General features: G+C 40.3%; 1 protein-coding gene and 1 long non-coding RNA gene across 3 annotated transcripts; one reads left to right on the plus strand and one right to left on the minus strand.

Annotated features, from left to right (window-relative positions):
* The first annotated feature begins 9,059 nt into the window (after positions 1-9,059).
* Positions 9,060-17,138, plus strand: LOC111552040. Its single transcript, XR_002734536.1, has 4 exons — positions 9,060-9,178; positions 9,924-9,976; positions 15,749-15,930; positions 17,101-17,138. It is a non-coding gene; the product is annotated as an uncharacterized LOC111552040 (long non-coding RNA).
* MGP (matrix Gla protein) lies at positions 16,078-20,079 on the minus strand. Of its 2 annotated transcripts, XM_023226130.2 has the most exons (5): positions 19,885-20,002; positions 18,966-19,040; positions 18,388-18,420; positions 17,155-17,230; positions 16,078-16,465 (listed from the first exon to the last, which is right to left on the minus strand). In XM_023226130.2, exons 1-5 carry the CDS (start codon positions 19,943-19,945, stop codon positions 16,324-16,326), a joined length of 387 nt encoding a protein of 128 aa, XP_023081898.1. In that variant the 5' UTR covers positions 19,946-20,002; the 3' UTR covers positions 16,078-16,323. The 2 variants fall into 2 exon arrangements, with proteins under 2 accessions (XP_023081898.1, XP_023081899.1); XM_023226131.2 differs by lacking the exon at positions 18,966-19,040 and having other exon boundaries at positions 19,885-20,079.
* Between the last annotated feature and the right edge of the window lie 211 nt (positions 20,080-20,290).

The raw sequence follows: 20,290 nt of genomic DNA on the forward strand, positions 1-20,290 counted from the left end.
TCTTACTGATTGCCCTTAACATGTTCTCCTTCATTTCAACCTTGGAGAATCTGACAATTATGGGTGTTGGGGTTGCGCTTCTCGAGGAGTATCTTTGTGGTGTTCTCTGTATTTCCTGAATTTGAATGTTGGCCTTCCTTGCTAGGTTGAGGAAATTCTCCTGAATAATATCCTGAAGAGTGTTTTCTAACTTGGTTCCATTCTGCCCGTCACATTCAGGTACACCAGTCAAATGTAGATTTGGTCTTTTCACATAGTCCCATATTTCTTGGAGGCTTTGTTTATTTCTTTTTACTTTTTTTTTCTCTAAACTTCTCTTCTTGCTTTATTTCATTAATTTGATCTTCAGTCACTGATACCCTTTCTTCCACTTGATCAAATTGGCTATCGAAGCTTGTGCATGTGTCACGTAGTTCTTGTGCCATGGTTTTCAGCTCCATCTCATCCTTTAAGGTCTTCTCTGCACTGTTAATTCTAGCTAGCCATTCATCTAATCTTTTTTCAAGATTTTTAGCTTCCTTGTGATGGGATCCTCCTTTAACTTGAAGAAGTTTTTATTACTGACCTTCTGAAGCCTACTTCTGTCAGCTCATCAAACTCATTCTCCATCCAGCTTTGTTCCATTGGTGGTTAGGAGCTGCGATCCTTTGGAGGAGAAGAGGCACTCCGGTTTTTAGAATTTTCGCTTTTCTGCTCTGGTCTCTCCCCATCTTTGTGATTTTATCCACCTTTGGTCTTTGATGTTCGTGACCTACAGATGGGGTTTTGGTGTGGATGTCCTTTTTGTTGATGTTGATGCTGTTCCTTTATATTTGTTAATTTTCCTTCTAACAGTCAGGCCCCTCAGCTGCAGGTCTGTTGGAGTTTGCTGGAGGTCCACTCCAGACCCTGTTTGCCCGGGAATCACCAGTGGAGGCTGTAGAACAGCAAATATTGCAGAACAGCAAATACTGCTGCCTGATCCTTCCTCTGGAAGCTTCGTCCCAGAGGGGCACCTGCCTGTATGAGGTGTCAATCGGCCCCTACTGGGAGGTGTCTCCCAGTTAGGCTACACAGGGGTCAGGGACCCACTTGAGGAGGCAGCCTGTCCATTCTCCGAGCTCAAACACTATGCTGGGAGAACCACTGCTCTCTTCAGAGCTGTCAGACAGGGTTGTTTAATTCTGCAGAAGTATCTGCTGCCTTTTGTTCAGCTATGCCCTGCCCCCATGGTGGAGTCTACCTTGCTGAGCTGCAGAGGGCTCCGCCCAGTTCGAGCTTCCCCTGGCTACTTTGTTTATCTACTCAAGCCTCAGCAATGGTGGACACCTCTCCCCCTGCCAGGCTCCTGCCTCGCAGGTCAATCTCAGACTGCTGCACTAGCAGTGAGCAAGGCTCCATGGGTGTGGGACCCTCCGAGCCAGGCATGGTATATAATCTGGTATGCCATTTACTAAGACCATTAGAAAAGCACAGTATTTGGGTGGAAGTGTCCTGTTTTTCCAGGTACCATCTGTCATGGTTTCCCTTGGCTGGGAAAGGGAAATCCCCCGACCCTTGCACTAGGTGAGGTGATGACCCACCCTGCTTCATCTCACCCTCCGTGGGCTGCACCCACTGTCCAACCAGTCCCAATGAAATGAACCAGATACCTCAGTTGGAAATGCAGGAATCACCTATCTTCTGCATTGATCACGCTGGGAGCTGCAGACTGGAGCTGTTCCTATTCGGCCATCTTGGAATGGAATCCGGAAATTCTTTTCTTTAAGAATGTTGAATATTGGCCTCTAATCTCTTCTGGCTTGTAGGGTTTCTACTGAGAGGTCTGATGTTAGTCTGATGGGCTTCCTTTTGTTAGGTGACCTAGCCTTTCTGTCTGGCTGCCCTTAACATTTTTTTTCTTTCATTTTGACCTAGGAGAATCTGATGATTATGTGTCTTGGGGATTCTCTTGTAAAGTATCTTACTGGGGTTATCTGCATTTCCTGAATTTGAATGTTGGCCTGTGTAGCTAGATTGCAGAAGTTCTCTGGGATGATACCCTGAAATATGTTTTCCTAATTGATTCCAGCCTCTCCATCTCTTTTCAGTACCCAAATCAGTCATAGATTTAGTCTCTTTACATAATCCCATATTGGAGGTTTTGTTCATTCCTTTTTCTCTGTTCTTGTCTGTCTGTAATTTCAGAAAGACAGTCTTTAATCTCTGATATTCTTTCCTCTGCTTGGTTTATTCTGCTATTAACACTTGGAATTGCATTGTGAAGTTCTTGTAGTGTGTTTTTCAGCTCTATAATGTCAATTATGTTCCTTTCTGTACTGGTTATTTTGGCTGTCTACTCCTGCATTGTTTTATCATGTTTCTTAGCTTCTTTGCATCGGGTTACAACATGCTCCTTTAGTTCAGCAAAGTTTGTTTGCTTGTTTTCATCCACATTCTGAAGACTACTTTTGTCATTTCAGGCATCTCAGCCTCAGCCCAGTTTTGAACCCTTGCTGGAGAGGTGTTGCGGTCATTTGGAGGAAAGGGGGCACTCTGGCTTTTTGAGTTTTCAGTGTTTTTGCATTGATATTTTCTCATCTTTGTGGGCTTATGTACTTTTGATCTTTAAGGTTGCTCACCTTTGGATGGGTTCTTTTGTGTTTTCTGTTGTTGTTGTTGTTGTTTTTTCTTTGTTTGTTTTTCTTTTAACAGCCTGGCCACTGTTGTGTAGGGCTGTTGTGTTTGGCTGGGGTCCATTCCAGACCCTAGTCACCTCGGTTTTTCTAGCACCTGAAGGTATCATCAGTGAATACTGCAAAACAGCAAAGATGGCAGCCTGCCCCTCTTTCTGGGAGCTCTGTCCTGGGGGCTACTAATCTGTTGCTGGCCTGAATGTGCCTGTACAACGTAGTTGGAGACCCTGGTTGGGGTCACTAGGAATGAGACCAGGGACCTGCTTAAAGAATCAGTCTGGCTGCTTTTTGGTAGAGCAGCTGTGCTGTGCTGAGGATCCCTTCTGCCCCCAGTCCAAGGCCTACAGGGTGGATTAGCTGAGATGCCCAAACAGCAAAGGTGGCAGCCTGCCCCATCTCATGGGCACTCCCATTCTGGGGAGAAATTAGAACTCTGTCAGTCATAGAACATGGGCAGGCATGGCCAGGGGCCCCAGCTGGGAGGCTCTGCCCAGCAAGGAGGAATGGATCCTGCTCCCTTTTACAGAAGCAGTCTGGCCACACTTTAACAAGACAAGCCATGGAGTCCTTGGAACCATCTCTGGACCTGTCAGCTTGGACTCACCAAAGCCCGCAGGCTGGAATGGCTGAGTCATCAAACAGCAAAGATGGTGACCTGCTCCTCCCCCTGAGCACCCATCCCAGGGAGAAATCCGACCTCTGTCTACAGAATATGAGCAGGATAGCCAGAGACCCTGACTGGGAGGACCTGCCTGCAAGGAGGAGTGGATTGGGTTCCTGTTTGAAGAGGCAGTCTGGCTACACCTTGACAAAACAGCTCTGCTGTGCGGGGGGCTGCCTCTGTGCTGGTCAACTTGTGCTCTCCACAGCCTGCAGGCTGGAATGGCTTAGTTGTCCAGACAACCAAGATGGTGGCCCATACCTCTCCCCCAGGGAGAGATCAGAATTCTGTCTGTAGAAAATGGGCAGGAGTGGTCAAAGGTTCCAGATGGGAGGTCCTGCCCAGTTAGGAGGAATGTTTTGGGACACTGCTTAAAGAGGCAATCTGACCACATTCTGGCAAAGCAACTCTGCTGTGTTGTGGGGATCTTTCCTTGTCTGGACCATTTGGATTCTCCAAAGCTCATAGGCTGGAATGGCTGAATTGACCAAATAGCAGAGATGGTGGCCTGCCTCTGTCCCCCGGGGCTCTGACCCATCTCAGGCAGGCTCCACCCTGTTGCTAGTAGCTGGCTGGAATCCAAGCCAGTAGATCTTATCTTGTGAGGTGCGGTGGAAATGGGGCCCACAGACTGACACTGTTTGGCCCCCCGGATTCAGCTCCCTTCCTAGAGGTATATATGGGTCTCCTGCCTTGACGAGGATCCCAAAGCCAGAGTAGGTAAAGCTCCTGGGTCGCTGTGTGTGCCTGAGCAGCTGCTCTGCTGAGACTCCACACAGTTGTGTGTGTCGGCCCAAGGCCCTATCGTGTGGGCTCACAAGGGAATCTCTTGATTGGAGAGTTGCAAAGATCTGTGGGAGAAGTCTGGTTTCCTGGGATCACACATTCACTCACCGCTTCCTGTGGCTGGGGTTGGAGGTTCCGTTGGCTCTGTGTTGCTCTCAGGTGGGCTATCACCCCACCCTGCTTTTCTACGTTCTCCGTGGGTCGAGCTGTTTTCCTGATTAGCCTCATTGCGAGTACCTGGATATTTCAGTTGAAGGTGTGGTATTCACTTGCTCCTTTCATTCCTCTCTGTGAGAGTCAGGTACTGCAGCTGCTTCTAATTGGCCATCTTTGCCCCGTCCCCATCAGTTTCATTTCTAGTACGTCACACAAACCATAGCAAAATAAAATGTGTAATACGTGCTTGTATTAGTTTAATTACATTTAAGATTATGAGTCACAGACACGCTTAGAAAATAATAGAAACTCCTTCTTTCTTTTCTTTATTGTCAAGCTCTTAGTTACCTATCTGCTTCTGACCACATTTAATTCACAACTCAGGGCTATGGTTTCGATAAGACCTAAAGAATTAAATGAGTTATCCAAAAAAGAAAAGCCAAGCCCTAAATATGCCTACCACAAATATATGTTATCTGTGCAAATTAAGGAAGAGTCAGGATGGAGGCTTAAAATGCTAGACAGTTGCTCCTTACTTAATGTTACTTCTATGTCCACTCACCCATCTAACATAGTTATAATCATCTTATTTGCCCACTCTCACATGCTCATTCTATCTTTCCTGGAATGCCTAAATTCCTTCAGCCTGTTTCTGTATCTTAACATACTGTCTAACCCTCTCCCTCTCCTGAGTGGAAGGGACTAACAGCTGTTTTTATGAACAGAAGTATCGGCTCTGTGTGTTTCTCCTATTTAGGCATAGATAAGAATCACAGGATTCTAAGGTTTGACGTATCATTTGGCCTGACCATCCTCTCCAGGAATTCCCTTTTCTTTTGTCCCTGTCAGGTGGTGTTTCCCCTTATTTAAACATCATCCTGTGATGATAAGCTTACTCCAGTAGGCATTTTCAAATTGAACTTCTCTCTTAGATTTTTCATTCGTTGAACCAAAATCCTTCTCTGTAATTTTTATCCTTTGTTCGTAGTTCTACTCTTAGGGTAGTATATCTTTTTCCTTTCCACATGTTAGACCTTTGTAGGTTTGTACCTAGAGGCACACATGTCTTCTTTGCTCCAGATCAAATAGTATTCATTTCTTTCACCATTGGTCATGGAGCTTAGTTTTAAGCCCCTTTCATTTTTGTGTTTATTCTCCTCTAGATACAGTCAGTGCCCCTGGTCTCCAGAGTACATCTCCGTTCTGTAAAATGGAGCCATGAAATGAGCAGGATGTATATATATATATATTCATACTAACATAAGAGACACATGCACCTAAGCTTTCTAAAGGGGAGAAGTGGGTTACATGAGATCATGGTATGAGAAAGTGTTAAACAAATGAAAGGGTCTACTCTTCCAATTTTGGCCCTCTTTGGTTCCAGTGACTGGGGCACAAGGAGAAGACATGAAAAGAGATACTAAAAATCAGTCCCGATTAGGTTTAGAGAAGTGTAAGTGGAGATGAAGGTGACTTACATTTCATGCCCGTTCAGGAAAGAGTAACCATTCTAATACATTCTTCTCAAAGAGTGCATGTTTAGTGGAACATCAGCCGATGATTTGTGGAGAAAATGCAGAGTGTCACCATCAAATGGGGAACATCGAGAAGCCTTCATTTTAGTGCATCCACCTTTCCTAACTTATTCTGCAGGTTGTTTTGCAGTTGAAGCCATAAGGAAGGCAGTTTGTCTCTTCTTTTTGAAAGTCCAAGTTTGTGCGTACCAGCATTAGCAAAGCCAGGAAAGCATCTTTGATAGATACACTAACAGTGCTATGGGGTGGCCTCTCATGAAAGATCCTGGAAACCTAGAGGCTTACTAGAAAAACACTGTAGACTGTGTAGGGCCAATTCTAGAGTTTGAATACCTAAAAACTCACTTTATTATATCAAGATCTTTTTTAGCCTCTACAAGTAATATCTGTTTTTAACACGAAGGAAATAAATCATGTCACTGTTTAAAATTGCAAGGTATGTGTATATCAAGCAGCACAGACCTAAATTATGACTTTGAAGTTTTCTCACTGCAACATTTACAAACCCAGTCCAGCTTGTGGAAAACCATGGACATATTTTGGTTTGGCTCAGGGCCTTCTTTTCATCTTCCAGGTCACTGAGTGCAAAGGATAAAAAAAAACCCTGTAAATATTTTTGAAGCACAGGTTTATTTTTCCCTCTTGCAAAATTAAAATTGAATTATTTACTTTTATCCAAGGGAACTAATTTGTTCTAGACAAGAGGCTGACTCTCTACCACTCAAAAATGCTTTTTAGACTGATTTCATTCTAAAAAGAACTTAATGTTACTTCTATGACTTTTGACTTTGTGATTTCCAAAGAAGTCTTATTAGAAAATGAAAGGTGACTGCAAAGGAGATTTTCATTCTCAACATATTTTCTAGCATTAGGGTTGGATCTTCTCTTTTCTATATGATTTCAAGTCTGGTTAGTTTGCACACATTGCTATGTGTCCCTGGTCTTCCTTTTGCAAAAAGACTTTCCAAGCTTCTTACCTTTAAAAGTAGCAAAGGGTGTGTTTAGGTGTTGACATTTAAGTTCCAGTGCTTGTTATGCTTTTAGTGACTTTAACCTACCTGACTTTGTTCCCACACCTCTTGACTACAGACAATATTGTTCCTACTCCCCATAGATGCAGTTAGAACCAGTGGAAATAAAGTGTCTATGTGACAGCACTAAAAATAAATACGTTTTTAAAAATGAGAAATTAACACTATACATCTGGGGCTGCTAGAGCAGATTTAAGAGTAGAGTCTGTGTGAAGAATTGGGTGTTTACTGAGCTGGGTCAAAGGAGGGTTATACTGCACTGATGTTGTGTCTCCTCTTTCATTGCAAACATACATGTACACCTCATCTCTATTCTGGTTCCAAGTCTGCTGCTGACATTCTAGTGGTTAGGCCTAGCGTGCTTCTCCTTCAATCCAGTCCCACAAATGCAGGTTCTCCAGGAACTAGCAATTCTGAGGGGTCCACATAAACTTCAAGTTTCTCTTCATTTGGGGAAACTCTCAGAAACCATGTTGGTCTGGGTCTATTTTTCTCTTACATTTGATTGACAGCTTGAGACACCTGGATTGCTGTTCAGCCAGCAAAGAACCTCTTTATGAGTTGGTAGCCTAGGTTGCTACTTTATAATATGATTTGAAAGGTACTTGAAGGCCCATGCTCCAAAGAGTCTTGTTCCAGAGCTTGCTGGGCTAGCTTTAGGTTCACTATTTGACACCAATTTCTTTGTGTCAACATGGTTCTCTCCAAATTCCATTTTTACAAAGCAGACATTTCCTTGGGAAGACTAAGTCAGCTTGTTTTGGTCTGTAGGTGGGGAGGGAGTAGATAGAAAAAGAGACACTAGTGTTAAATGAAATTTGGCCTAAAGCTGTCTCCATATGTAACAAACTGTAACCTAACTTAATATGTAAATACACTGCAACGTAACTTGCAGTTAGTATATTCTTGGCATGAATAATTGAGTTTTGGTCAATCATAGCAGCTGAGCTTTCAGCCAAGCAGGGCCTGTAAACTGCTTAGACATGTCCAAACAAGGCAAATGCAGAGCTGTCACCAGTCAGGCTATTTCTACACATCACTTCCTTTTTCTGTCTATAAATACTGCTTGCTCATATTGCTGGGTAGAGCTTTCTTAACCTTTACTGCTTCAGAATGCTGCCTAATTCATGAACTGTTTCTTTGCTCAAATAAACTCTGCTAAATTTAATGTATCTATGTTGTTTTTGTTTGTTTATTTGTTTGTTTTTGGGTTTGTTGTTGTTGTTGTTTTTACTAGAATGAGAAAGACTGGATGATTAGACAAGATTTTTTATTTTTTTTTTGGTTGTCATAAGTCTATATCCAACTGACCTGATGTCAGGCACCCTATGCCAAAGCTCATGATAGAACCTGCCTAACATGGACTCAAAGCTCTGGGGTGGGGAAGAGTGAGGAAGTCTGGCCTGGGAAGTCCTATAAATGGCATTGCATACAGGACACTGCGTCTGATTCACTGTAAGCTTTCAATGAGCTTTCTTCTGCCTTCTGTCCTTTTGGTCCAGTTAGATGCTTTTATACTGGGTAATATATTAACTAATCATTTTGCATCACCTGGAAAGTTGTTAGGCATTTTGAATAAGGGAACAGAGCTAGTAGGGCCAATTGACTGACCATACATAGCGCATGGGACAAATTTATTGGCTTCCTAAATCTGCATTGAGATTTCTGATATAGCAGACTAATGAGGATGCATGTGAAAGAGCAGTGAATACAATTAACTTTGAAGTGAATTTTAGTGGCAAGCACTTCTCCCTGGCACTACCTTCCCAGGCCTTACCTCACCCTGCCCTTTTGGTTCTTTTGTTGATATATTTGTTTCTAATCCCTATTGGTCAACATATTTTATTCAAAGGCGCATAGACAAAGATATTGTCATCAAATTTTCAGGAGATTCATATCTCTAACAGATAGCTAATAAAATGAATGATGCAATTATCTCAACTATTGAATTTAACAAGATGACATTGAGATAGTGATAAAACACACTTTGCATTTAGATGACAAAATGTGCTCACAAGTACAGCATGGGGAAAGATGTGACTTGCTAGTGCTTTACGTTAAAAACACCTGAAGGTTTTTGTTTTTGTTTTTTTTTCACCTGAAGGTTTTAACAAAGCCATTGGTGAGAAGCAACTGTGAGAAAAGCAAATACAGTCTTAGACGCAACAAGATTTGGATCATGAACAGTCACAATTAATTGCACTCTGAGACTATCAGAAAATGTGTTGTGCTTCACATTGGGTCCTGCAAGACAGACGCTGATAAATTAGGATATAATCAGAAAAAGATGCATGGGAGTGTGAAGGTGTTTGAGCAACATATCCAATGTGGAAGACTGAAAAGAAGAACAGAGAAGTGAGTGAGTAGAATAGACTCGTTCTGTTTTGTTTGAGAGAGAAGAAGTAAGGCCAAAATGTTTAAATGGATTCAGTATGCAAAAACTAGGACATCATGTGACCTAGAGCGCTTCATAACACATGTTTGCAAGTACAAACTGAATGACCATCTGCTACATTGGCCACATCATATGGCATAGAGTAGGCATATGATAAATATTTGTTAAATGTTACATACATGTAGGTGGAATGCTAGGAATGCTGTAGAAAGAAATAGTGGGAGGCTGGGCTTGATTAATGGTTCTAAATAGTGTTCTGCAAGATTTTGGTCAATGCCCCCTGAAAACAACATTATATTGTCAAAGTATCTTGCAAACCCCTGTGCTCAACAGACTCAAACAAATTCCTTTACTGATGGACCACACAGAAGGTTTGATATATTACATTTAGTATATTAAACATATATTATATATGTATTTCTAAGAGGAGATATATAAAGACAATAGAACTTGTCTGGGCATAGAACAATTTTGGCAGCACACTGACTGGAGTATTATCACTTAGAATACTTGTTTGTGGAATATTGAACTAAATTTGCTTTATATTTTTTCCAATTTTCTTTTATGTTTTCAAAGAGATGGGTGCAGATTGCCCATATGCTTCTAGTAAACTTTGTAGTTCTAGACCCATCTTTCTGGATCCTGTGGCTGTTCTATAGAAATGTATTAACCAGGATAATGAAAAAATTATCTCCTCTTTTTCAGCTCTATAATTTCTTCTTTGGTATACTGTCATGTTTGAAGTCTCACTCCTAGGAGTAAGTACCAACATTTATGATTTTCTTGGAATACTTTTATAATACAAAATTATTATCTTTTAGGCTTTTCCAAGACTCCTCATAAGGAGGAAAATTCTCTCTCAGAATGCTTAAAAACACCAATGTACGCAAATTATTTTCCTACTTTATTTATTATAGGTTTGTGGTCACAAGGAGTAGTCATTATCCTTAGATGAAATGGGTAGGGACAAATTTCATGTATTGCTCTACCCAAAGTAAAGGAGTCAGAGGGTTTCTAGGCAAACAACATAAAAGTCTCCTGTATTAACCAGATGAGCAAAGAGCACATTTCTTGAACAGTATTTTTCAAAGCTTAACCTCATGTTTGAACAACCCCAGATGACTTACGTTTCTGGCTTTCTTAATTGTTGGTTAGCTTTCAATGCCTGAATTCAGAAAAATTAGAGATGGAAAAATCCCTCAACAGGTCACCCAGCTCATTTCTTTACAGGAATTAACAGATGAATCTCATAATGTAGTCCCTGGTTTTAACATTCTTGAGGATGGACCAGGGGTTTCATTTTAAATTCAGAAATATTGGGGCCAAAAGACCACCAAGACAGGTTCCTATGTCCTAATTCTGCTTTCCCATTACTCAGAATGTGTAAAGTCATAAACTGAGCAGTTAAGTCATGATAGATCCTGGCTTTTCAACATGGAGCTGGCAGGGGAAGGGGAGATAAGAAAGATGCAATCATAAGACTGAAAAATGTCAGTGTCAGGGGAAGAGGGCTAGGTGTTAATATCCCTGCATTGACCAGTTTTTGAATATGGGCTGCTTCTGGAGAGAAATGCAAATTGGGGCAAGATGACTTTCTTCAGCTAAGAGCAGTTTTAGGAAAGAGACTCAGGCAGCTGAGAAAACGAGTGCCTCAGTCCTGAAGGGATCTGGGCAATGCACCACATCATTCATTACACCCACCCATCATGCTTGAACTTGCTTCACGCAAACTGTTCCAGGAACAGCTTCTTCAAGATTCTGATTGGTTTAATAGAGAGGTTCTAGTCCTACTTTCCTGGATACTGTGGTTGTTTTATGCAAATGTATTTCCCAGTTTTAGTGTGCTGACTATCTCATCTTTCCAGCTGTATAATTGATCCTTTGGTATATTCTCATGTTTGAGGTCTAATTCACTGTAGGGTCAAGCCAGAACACGTATGAAGGTTAGTGGGATTAACTATAGCCTGTGTTGGTACAGATAGTTGCAAGGCCGCTGCTAATACTCATTGTTTCCCTCTTAAAAACTAGCCATTCTAGATTTCGCTCACTCATAGCGTATCTGGTGGTCTTGATGTCTAACTGGTAAGGGAGTTAGAGCTCCTTTCTTGAGAGTTGGAGTTCCTGCACTATGCTCTTCTAGACCATGGCTGATACATCTGTCCATTTAGTATCATGATTGGGCGCAGGCATATCAAGAGATGTTTCAGTGATATCAGATTCACTTTCCCTCCTTAGATTGTATAACAGAAGCCCTACCTTCTCCTGATGAAATGACCTTCTCCCGACATCAATTACCCCTGCTAGGAAGCCCTACCTTCTCCTAAAGTCCATTACCCCTGTTAGGAAGATGAATCCTTCATTTGCCGCCTGGCATGAAGAGCATGAAGTTACTGTGAAGCTTTAGAACGTAAATGAGACTCTTCCTATGTTCCATGGTGAAAATATTTCCTCTTCCTAAACCACAATTCCCAGGCCTATAGGTTAGAATTGTAGGGATTTAAAATATAAATTCCTCATGTGGTTTACAAATGGTGACAAGTAAGGTCACTCCTGCCTCCACACATTATTGTTGGACACATACAGTCTACCTACTGGGGACACAGCCCTATGCAATGCTTGGTAGTTTAGGGTATGTAACACATCCTGGATTATGGTGTCTCATTCTTGCCAGTGAAGCAGAGTAGATTAATCTGTTTTGTTCTGAACTGACATCAATGGCCAGGGATACTTACTGGTGGAAGGGACATGGCAGAAGGTATATCTAGGAATAATCAGATGGGTAGCAACGTCTGGGTTCCAGAGGAGGGCCACCTAGGATAAAATAGAACCCTAGTTCATAAATAGAGGCAAATAGAGGCAAAGCAGAGGCAATAGAGGCAAAGCTTCAGGGTTCCAAATCAACATGAATTTAGGATAGAATTCACTCTCATTAGAGTTCTGTATTATGACAAGGAAGCATTAAAATTGAAGAACTGATGGGAAGGCTACTAATGATGGATAATTAGGACATCAAGAACTTAAGGTACATATAGCAACAGATTACCTACAGATTCCCTCCATTGAAAGGGTAAGGGTACATAGTGCTTGCATATACTATTATACTATTACTACTATTACTACTACTACTACGACGACGACAACGATTACTACTAGTACTACTGTGTAATAATGTAAGTTTAGCTCCATTCTAGTATGAATTACTTTGGCTGCAAAAATTTCAAACCCAGGTGAGTACAAAAATGAAGATAATTAATTTTCTAGTCTTTTTTGAAACTGCATACTGCTCAACATAGGTAGCCATGGCCTTGTGGAGGACAGGAAGAGTGAAGTGAGTCCAAACTAGCCAGTGCTCTTTATAGTGTTTGGCTATGAATCCTGCAGACTGCTCTTTATAGACAATTATAGATACTTGAGGTATAAGTGTGACTCTCCAAAGAGTCATTGTCTTGCCATTTTTAATATCCAGATCATAGTAATAGTACAATACAGTAGAAATAGCTAACAACTATTGAGCACTTACTACATGCCAGGCAGTGTTTTGTGCACTTTACGTATATTAACTTGTTTAATGTTGACAGCAACTCTAAGATAGGTACTAGAATAATCTTATTTTACAGATAAGGGAATTGAGGCCCAGTGAGATTACTTAACTTGCCCAAGATTGACACATTCTCAGTGGTGGAGCTGGCATTAAAAACTAGGAGACCTAGCTACAAAGTACTTATTCTTAGACACTTTTCTAAGATGCAAATTGCTTTTATGGGTGTGGCAGAGTAATCTGCTTATGTTTAAACACTTTGGTTCTCAGGCTAAATTAATCTGTGGAAAAACCTTACCAAGATGAGAAAAGAGGAAGAGAGTAAGACCTGTAACATGTTATTTTGTGTGTCTTAATTCTGAAAAACAAGGATATATCAAAAAAAGAAATTATAGAGCTGAGATGGTAGATAGATAAAATTTTGACTAAGGTAGAAACTACATAAAAAATATCTTCATCAGATTGGAAAGTGTAACTATACAATGGGAGGCTGGTGAAAATATATGAGCTATTTGTACACAACTCTTTAAGAAACTGGCTTAAAGAATTATATTTTATGAGGTCAGTACAAGTAAATTGCTCAAGAAAATAGAATTACCTGCCCTTGGGACAGTCACTTAAGTCACTTAGATTTTAAGCTCTCAAATTCTTCAACTGAAAAATTAGGGGATTTAAATAGATTATTGCTGAACCTCTTGCCAACTCAAAAACTATAAAACTAGTGTTACATAATGAATAAAACGAGCTGGAGCGAGAAGATTCTGGAGCTAGAAGATGCTGGTTGACTATTCACTATTTACCACCTGAATGACTGTCACAGATTTGGTTCCCTAGGAAGCCGACTCTAAGATTTAGAGATTTGTGTGCGGGTGGTTTCTTGGGGAACAATACATGAGAGGGTTGAGGAAAGTAAGACTAGCCAGAATGAGCATTGGAACTGTGATGTAACTGCAGTATACGTCTGAGCCAATTTTACTGGTGAACTCTGAGGCTGGGATCACCATTTAAATAGTCCTGCCTGTTTTAATGGACTTTTAGCTAAGATGGAGTCTAAGGAACTAAGGCTCCATCTAAGAAAGAGGGATTTACCTTCTCTTCAGAAACAACTAAAGACACAGGCAATACATATGAAAAAATGGCTTTCAAGACCCTGGACATGGGGCAATTGAAGATGGCCATTGCTATAAGATGGAAAACAGAGTAAGTCCTGTGACTTCTCCAGCCTATTGCCTTAAGGGAGCTTCTAGGCCATGGCTTAGGGAGAGGGAACCAAGGTGGAGTCCAGTGGACATTTTGAGTTGAGATGGAGTTGAGAGTTCTAGAAAAACATAGTGACTATATTTCACATGGCAAAATACTGCAAAGGAGAGAGGGATCCCTGGATATCAGTGGAGGGCGCTCTTGTGTACACATAGAGAACTGATTGGCATTTGTGTGTGGGGAGATTACCATCTAAGAGACATAGAGGAAACAGTGGCTGCTGTTAACTCAGGGCTACGATTATTGTCATGGGACATTGGGCGCAGTACTTAGAAAGGTCTTGCCTCGGTGTGGGGAAATAATTAGCCTTAGATTAAATACTGATTAATTTTATCCACATGATTTAACTGAATCCCAAAGCAAAGCTCAGGAACACATACAGAAATAGAAGAATATCCAGTACACAAAAAGGTAAAATTTACAATGTCTGGCATCAAATAAAATTAAGCAAGAATGCAGAAAAGTAGAAAATTGTGATTCATAAGTAGAATAATCAACCAGTCAAACCAACCCATAACTGACATTATGTTAAAATAGTTACTGTAACAATTTAAATGTATCAAAGACATTTAAAAAGATAAGCAGAGGCATGGAAGATATGAAAACATCCAGATCAAACTTCTGCTGATTAAAACCACAATGTCTGGGATGAAAAATACACTAGATGAAATTAATAGTAGATTAGATATTGCCAAAGTAAAGGTTAATGAACCTGATGACACATTAATAGAAAGTGTCAAAAATAAAACACACAGAGAAAAGCATTTTGTAAAAACTGAAATAACATCAGAGAGTTGGATTACTTCAAGTGGTCAAATGTGCATGTCATTGGACCCTCTAAAGGAGGGGAGGAGTGAGGGATGGAAGTATTTGAAAAAATAATGGCTGAAAATTTTTCTAGTTTTATGCAATCCAAGAAGGTCAATAAGCCTCAAGAACAAGAAAAATAATAAAAATCAAGATAGGTGTGAATCAATTTGGTTGAAAGCACTAATAAAGAGAAAAATGTTAGAAGCAGCCAGAGATAAAAGACGCAGTAGATACAGTGGAACAAAGATATGAATTACAACAAATTTTATATCAAAAAACTGTGCAAGCTAGAATTCAGTGGAATGTCTTAAATAATTAAAAGAAACGTGGCAACTTGGGATTCAATATACAGTGAAAATATCTTTCAAGAATAAAAACAAACATACAAAACTTAAAGAATCCTGCAGACCTGAACTATAAGAAACGTTAAAGGAAGTTCTCAGGCAGAAAGGAAGTGACACCACGTGGAAAGAAGAATGAAGAAAAAAGGAAATAAAAACTACATGGGTAAATATATGAGATCTTTTCTTTCTTTTCTTTTTTATTTTTCTCTAGAGACAGAGTCTCACTCTGTTTCCCAGGCTGGAGTGCATTGGTGTGGTCATGGCTACTGACATTACAGGTGTGGGCCACTGTGCCTGGCCTGGGATATTTTCTTATTATCTAAACTTTAAAAGAAATTATTAAAATTATTTAAAGCATGAATAATAAACATGTAGCGTGGAACCTATAACAAACGTAGAAGTAAAAATATAACATATGTAGAAGTAAAAAATAATTGGATTGTTTAGACTATTTACATATAATGTGATTATTGATATAGTTAGGTCTATAAACTATTATTGACAGTTTTTGCCAATTGTTTTTTATTTGTCTCTTTTGTTTTCTCTTTTCCTTTCCCTCCTTTTTTCTCTTCTTCTAGATTATCTTGATTCAGAAACGTTTTTGACTTTGATGCATAAGGATGAAAAAACAAATGAAGTGAGCCCTGTATTTGCCACAATTTGAAATTGTGAAATAGGAGACAGGAAAGTCCTGGAAAAAACATACCAGATTCCATTCACGGATTCCAAAGTAGAGAGGGTTTAGAGAATTTATGGCTGGGTGAGTGCTTTCTAAACTTCCTTCTTTTCATGCAGTTATTTTTCTAATCAATACTAGATATGAGATGAATAGAATCTCCTATTTTGGGTAAGGTGGGCCCTGATTTAAATATCTCTGTATTTTCCCAAAAGAAACCAGATTTGCAAGTGAAAGTATCACAACAGAAGTTTATTATGGAACAATCACATGTGTTGACTCTCCTTTGACCCTCACTGCAGTGCACTTTCATTACTTGTCAATGTGGGGGTGGGAAAAAGGGGTGCAGCCAGACAAGAGAATATACAGGAAACAAGCATTGTAGATGAGTCTATGTATTTCAGTAATGCTGCTACAAGGGGATACAAAATCAGGTGCCAGACTCCAGAAAAAACGAGATTTTTTCTTCCCCCAATCTCATTTGGCCCCTCGGCGCTCCCTGAAGTAGCGATTATAGGCAGCATTGTATCCATAAACCATGGCGTAGCGTTCGCAAAGTCTGTAGTCATCACAGGCTTCCCTGTTGAGCTCGTGGACAGGCTTAGAGCGTTCTCGGATCCTAGAAAGTGGAAAAAGAGGCCAAAATTGAGAAACATAAAGTGGAAAAATAAGAAAATGGAAAAGAAGAAGAAAATATTGGAGAGACTTTCTCTCCATGCCCACCTATATTAAGAGATATTTAAGGAACAGGGAGAGGCCGGGTGTGGTGGCTCAGGCCCGTAATCCCAGCATTTTGGGAGGCTGAGGCGGGCGGATTGCTTGAGGTCAGAAGTTCAAGACCAGCCCGGCCAACATGACGAAACCCCGTCTTTACTAAAAATACAAAAATAGCTGGACATGGTAGCACGTGCCTGTAATCCCAGCTACCTGGGAGGCTGAGGCACGAGATAGTGCCACTACAATCCAGCCTGGGCAACAGAGTGAGACTCTGTCTCAGAAAAACAAACCAACCAACCAAAAAAACCAGGGAGGGAAGGCAGAATGGGGGTTTTTTTTGTTTGTTTTTTTAAATGACAATAGAAGTTTTCTTTCTGTCCTCCTTTCTCTCCTCCTTCTCTCTCCTTTCCGGATCTTTCCCCAAGTAGTTTTCTAATAATTCAGTTTTTTTCTGTATATTGTTTTTAAGTTTTTGATTTTAAAGTATAATTAGGAATAATGTATATGATGAAAAACCTGTTTCCCACTCCAATTCAGATCTGTGATCTACACTGGGAAAAATGAGCGCTCCTCAGGAAGTTTCTTACTGACCTCTCTTGGACTTTAGCTCTCCATCTCTGCTGAGGGGATATGAAGGTATTTGCATTTCTCCTGTTAATGAAGGGATCTTGGAATAGAAAATAAATAAATGCAGTTTTAGTGACACATAGCTGAAAATATTTCCATGAATATTCCTTGACCCAAATATATTTGTAAGTGCCTTAACTTCTGCAACTCATAAACAGAGATTGGCAAAAATTAAAGGAGGATATAAAGTAGATTTCATTAACTTCCTGATCAAATGAAATCAGTAATCAATCTATGTGTCTTAGAGACTTGTCATATGGACTTTGTTGGTTTTGCCTTTGGACGATTACTTTGCTTTTCTTAATCTCCGTATTTCTACTTGGTAGGTTTTAAATTCCTTTTGAGGAGAAATTCTCTGTCCTGAGGATTTATGAAGCATAACTCTAGATTGCTGGTACGTGAACAGTTTAAACACTATAAAAATAATGAATAAATTAAAAACAAGAGTGATGTGCCATTTCCTCATATGTTCAGTCTTTATAAATCCAGCTATTCAATAACATTCAGCTGGCTGGGTATGGTGGCTCACGCCTGTAATCCCGGCACTTTGGGAGGCTGTGGTGAGTGGATCACTTGAAGTCAGGAGTTCGAGACCAGCCTGGACAACATGGTGAAACCCTGTCTCTACTAAAAATACAAAAATTAGCCAGGCATGATGTCATGCACCAGCTGCTTGGGAGGCTAAGGCATGATAATTGCCTGAACCTGGGAGGTGGAGCTTGCAGTGAGCCGAGATCACGCCACTGCACTCCAGCCTGGGCGACAGAGTGAGACACCATCTCAAAAACAAAACAAAACAAAAAAAACAAAAAAGCCAAAACCCCAAAAAAACAAAACAGCACTCAGCTTAACGTGGCGCCTGTGGTCTCCCAGCTGACTTGGCGTCCAACTCTGTGCTTTACCATTTGTCATTACTTCTTGTTTTCCATCTGTGCAGTTGACATGGTGCCAATTTAAAATTTTCAAATGAGATTTTATGGCTTCTGAATATGTTGCCTGTAGCTTAAATCCCATATTGCACTACTTCAAGCTTAAAAAATTGCTCCTTTGGCAATTTTTATAGTCATTAGATTTAAAAATTTACTTTAGTTTTTCAAAAGAGGCCCCCTTTTCCCTCCCTGTTATGTATCTTACCATCTTGTTTATTTAAAAATGGGGAGAGGTTCTTTAATGCAAGAGATTTAAATATTCACTTACTAAGTTCATAAGATTCCATGCTTTCATGCGATTCTGGAATTAAAAAAAAATCAATATATCACCGTTTAGCAATGATTCCTTATATCATTATTTATCAGTTTAGACACTGTAATAGTTTAAATTAAAGAGTGTAAAAATGTGAAGAATGTATTTAGCAGTGTGGTTATTACAAATTTCAGGAATTTGGGATTTATGAGGTTTATCTCTAGCTCTGGCCTTGCTGTGAATATCTCTATATTTTAGTTTCTCTGATGTTGAAGGAGGGAGTGGCCATTTTCAGCTAAAATTTCCCAAGGGCTATGATGTCTTCAGACAAGCAAAAGAAGACACTTTAAGTGCTGTACAGAAGTCTCCAGAGAACTTTCTTCTCTGGATTATTCAGAGCCTGTTTGAGAACAGGGTCAAAAAGGATTAAGAAGGATCCAGAAGACAGCCAGGTTTCTCCAGGCAAGAGAACTACAGGGCAGCTGCTCTGCTGGGCTTACTAGGACAGGTTTCTAAGAGGGTTCCGAAAGCCCCTTAAGAACCTGTGTTAAATTGGCAGCCACAGAAACCACTGGCTCCAGCTGACAGCTCACCCTGGGCATGATGCCAGTTCAGAGAGAGAACTGAAATGATATCAAAGCAGAAGTTTTCTTCTTTCTGCCACTCTCCTGAGCACAGCAGGTAAATTTTGGAATAAGAGGCTTCTATTAATATTTGCCAGCAAGTGAATTTTCTTCAAAAGTTAAAAAGGAGGTGAAGAAATCAAATCCTCTGATATAGAAAATTTGTGAATACAAGAGTGCGAAGCATAATCTTTGTTTGTTAATGTGATTTAAATTTAAAAACAGTGAAAATATCCACGTAATTGAAGCAAAAGACTGAAATAAGTAAATAACTTTGCTTCAGATTTCCTTTTATAAGCTTTGAACAAATGCAGGTATATTTAACAACATATAGAAAACAGGCAAAATTTATTTTCTGACAACAGAAGTTATGAAAATGATTATTTTCTAAAAGTCTTTTGATGTAAAACTTTATTTTAAACATTAATCAACTGAACAACACAGTAAGTTCATGATATTGTCCAGTCCCTAGAAAGGGTTGTACTTAATACTTCACATGAAAATTGATTTGCTCAAAGGCAAGTGGTTTAAACAATGCCCTTAACCCATTGATACCAAAGTCTAAATAAATATCCTTAAAAACGAGGATGCAGGGCGGTGGGAAATTTGATACCTTCTTTCTGAAATATCGGAGTTTCTAGATATATAGAGACTTACCACTGAACGGGTTTGCCTGTTAAGTTGCACAAGACTCTGGATATTTAGGATATAAAAAAGACTTAATAGAACAGATCAGTTTCCGTGGAGCCTGGGAAATGTGAAAGTAATGGTACTTTAAGATTATAACAGAGAAAGGGGGAAGAAGAGGAGGAGGGAGAGGAAAAATAGAAGTAAGCCAAAGTCAGAGACAGAAAAGTAAATACAGAGATATGGGAGAAAAGTTTCTCACCATAACACGAAGTCACCACCGCTAAGGTGGCCAGGATGGCGAGAAGGACCAGGCTCTTCATGGTCTCGTCCTGCAGGTCAGTCTCAGGGTCTTGTGTAGCAGCAGTAGGGAGAGAGGCTCCTACAGGATGTTAGAGGAAGGCTGTGAGGTTTTTATAAGAACCAGAGCAGTTGGGAGGGGAAGAACGAGTGGGAGAGGGCTGGAGAAGGTGGGGAAGGGTTGGCACTGAACTAGCATTGGAACTTTCCCAAACAGTCATTCCTTCCAGATATTATCTACTCTGAGTGGCCAGTTTTCCCTCACTCCTGGACCTGACTGTGCTACAGCAGGATGCTGCTCTGGTGCAGAAGTTGTGGCCATCGTATGCTTGGGGACAGACCTGGACAAAAGCCCACAGAGGGAGTTG

Source organism: Piliocolobus tephrosceles, chromosome 10 (assembly GCF_002776525.5).
Source record: "Piliocolobus tephrosceles isolate RC106 chromosome 10, ASM277652v3, whole genome shotgun sequence".
In the NCBI taxonomy this organism is placed as follows: domain Eukaryota; kingdom Metazoa; phylum Chordata; class Mammalia; order Primates; family Cercopithecidae; genus Piliocolobus; species Piliocolobus tephrosceles.

Coding starts and splice junctions, on each gene's coding strand:
- MGP (XM_023226130.2), bottom strand. CDS start 19,945: ATGAAGAGCCTGGTCCTTCTCGCCATCCTGGCCACCTTAGCGGTGGTG. Junction 17,231..18,387: donor CATGGAATCTTATGAACTTA/GTAAGTGAATAT, acceptor TTCTATTCCAAG/ATCCCTTCATTAACAGGAGA. Junction 16,466..17,154: donor AGAGCTAAAGTCCAAGAGAG/GTCAGTAAGAAA, acceptor TCCACTTTCTAG/GATCCGAGAACGCTCTAAGC.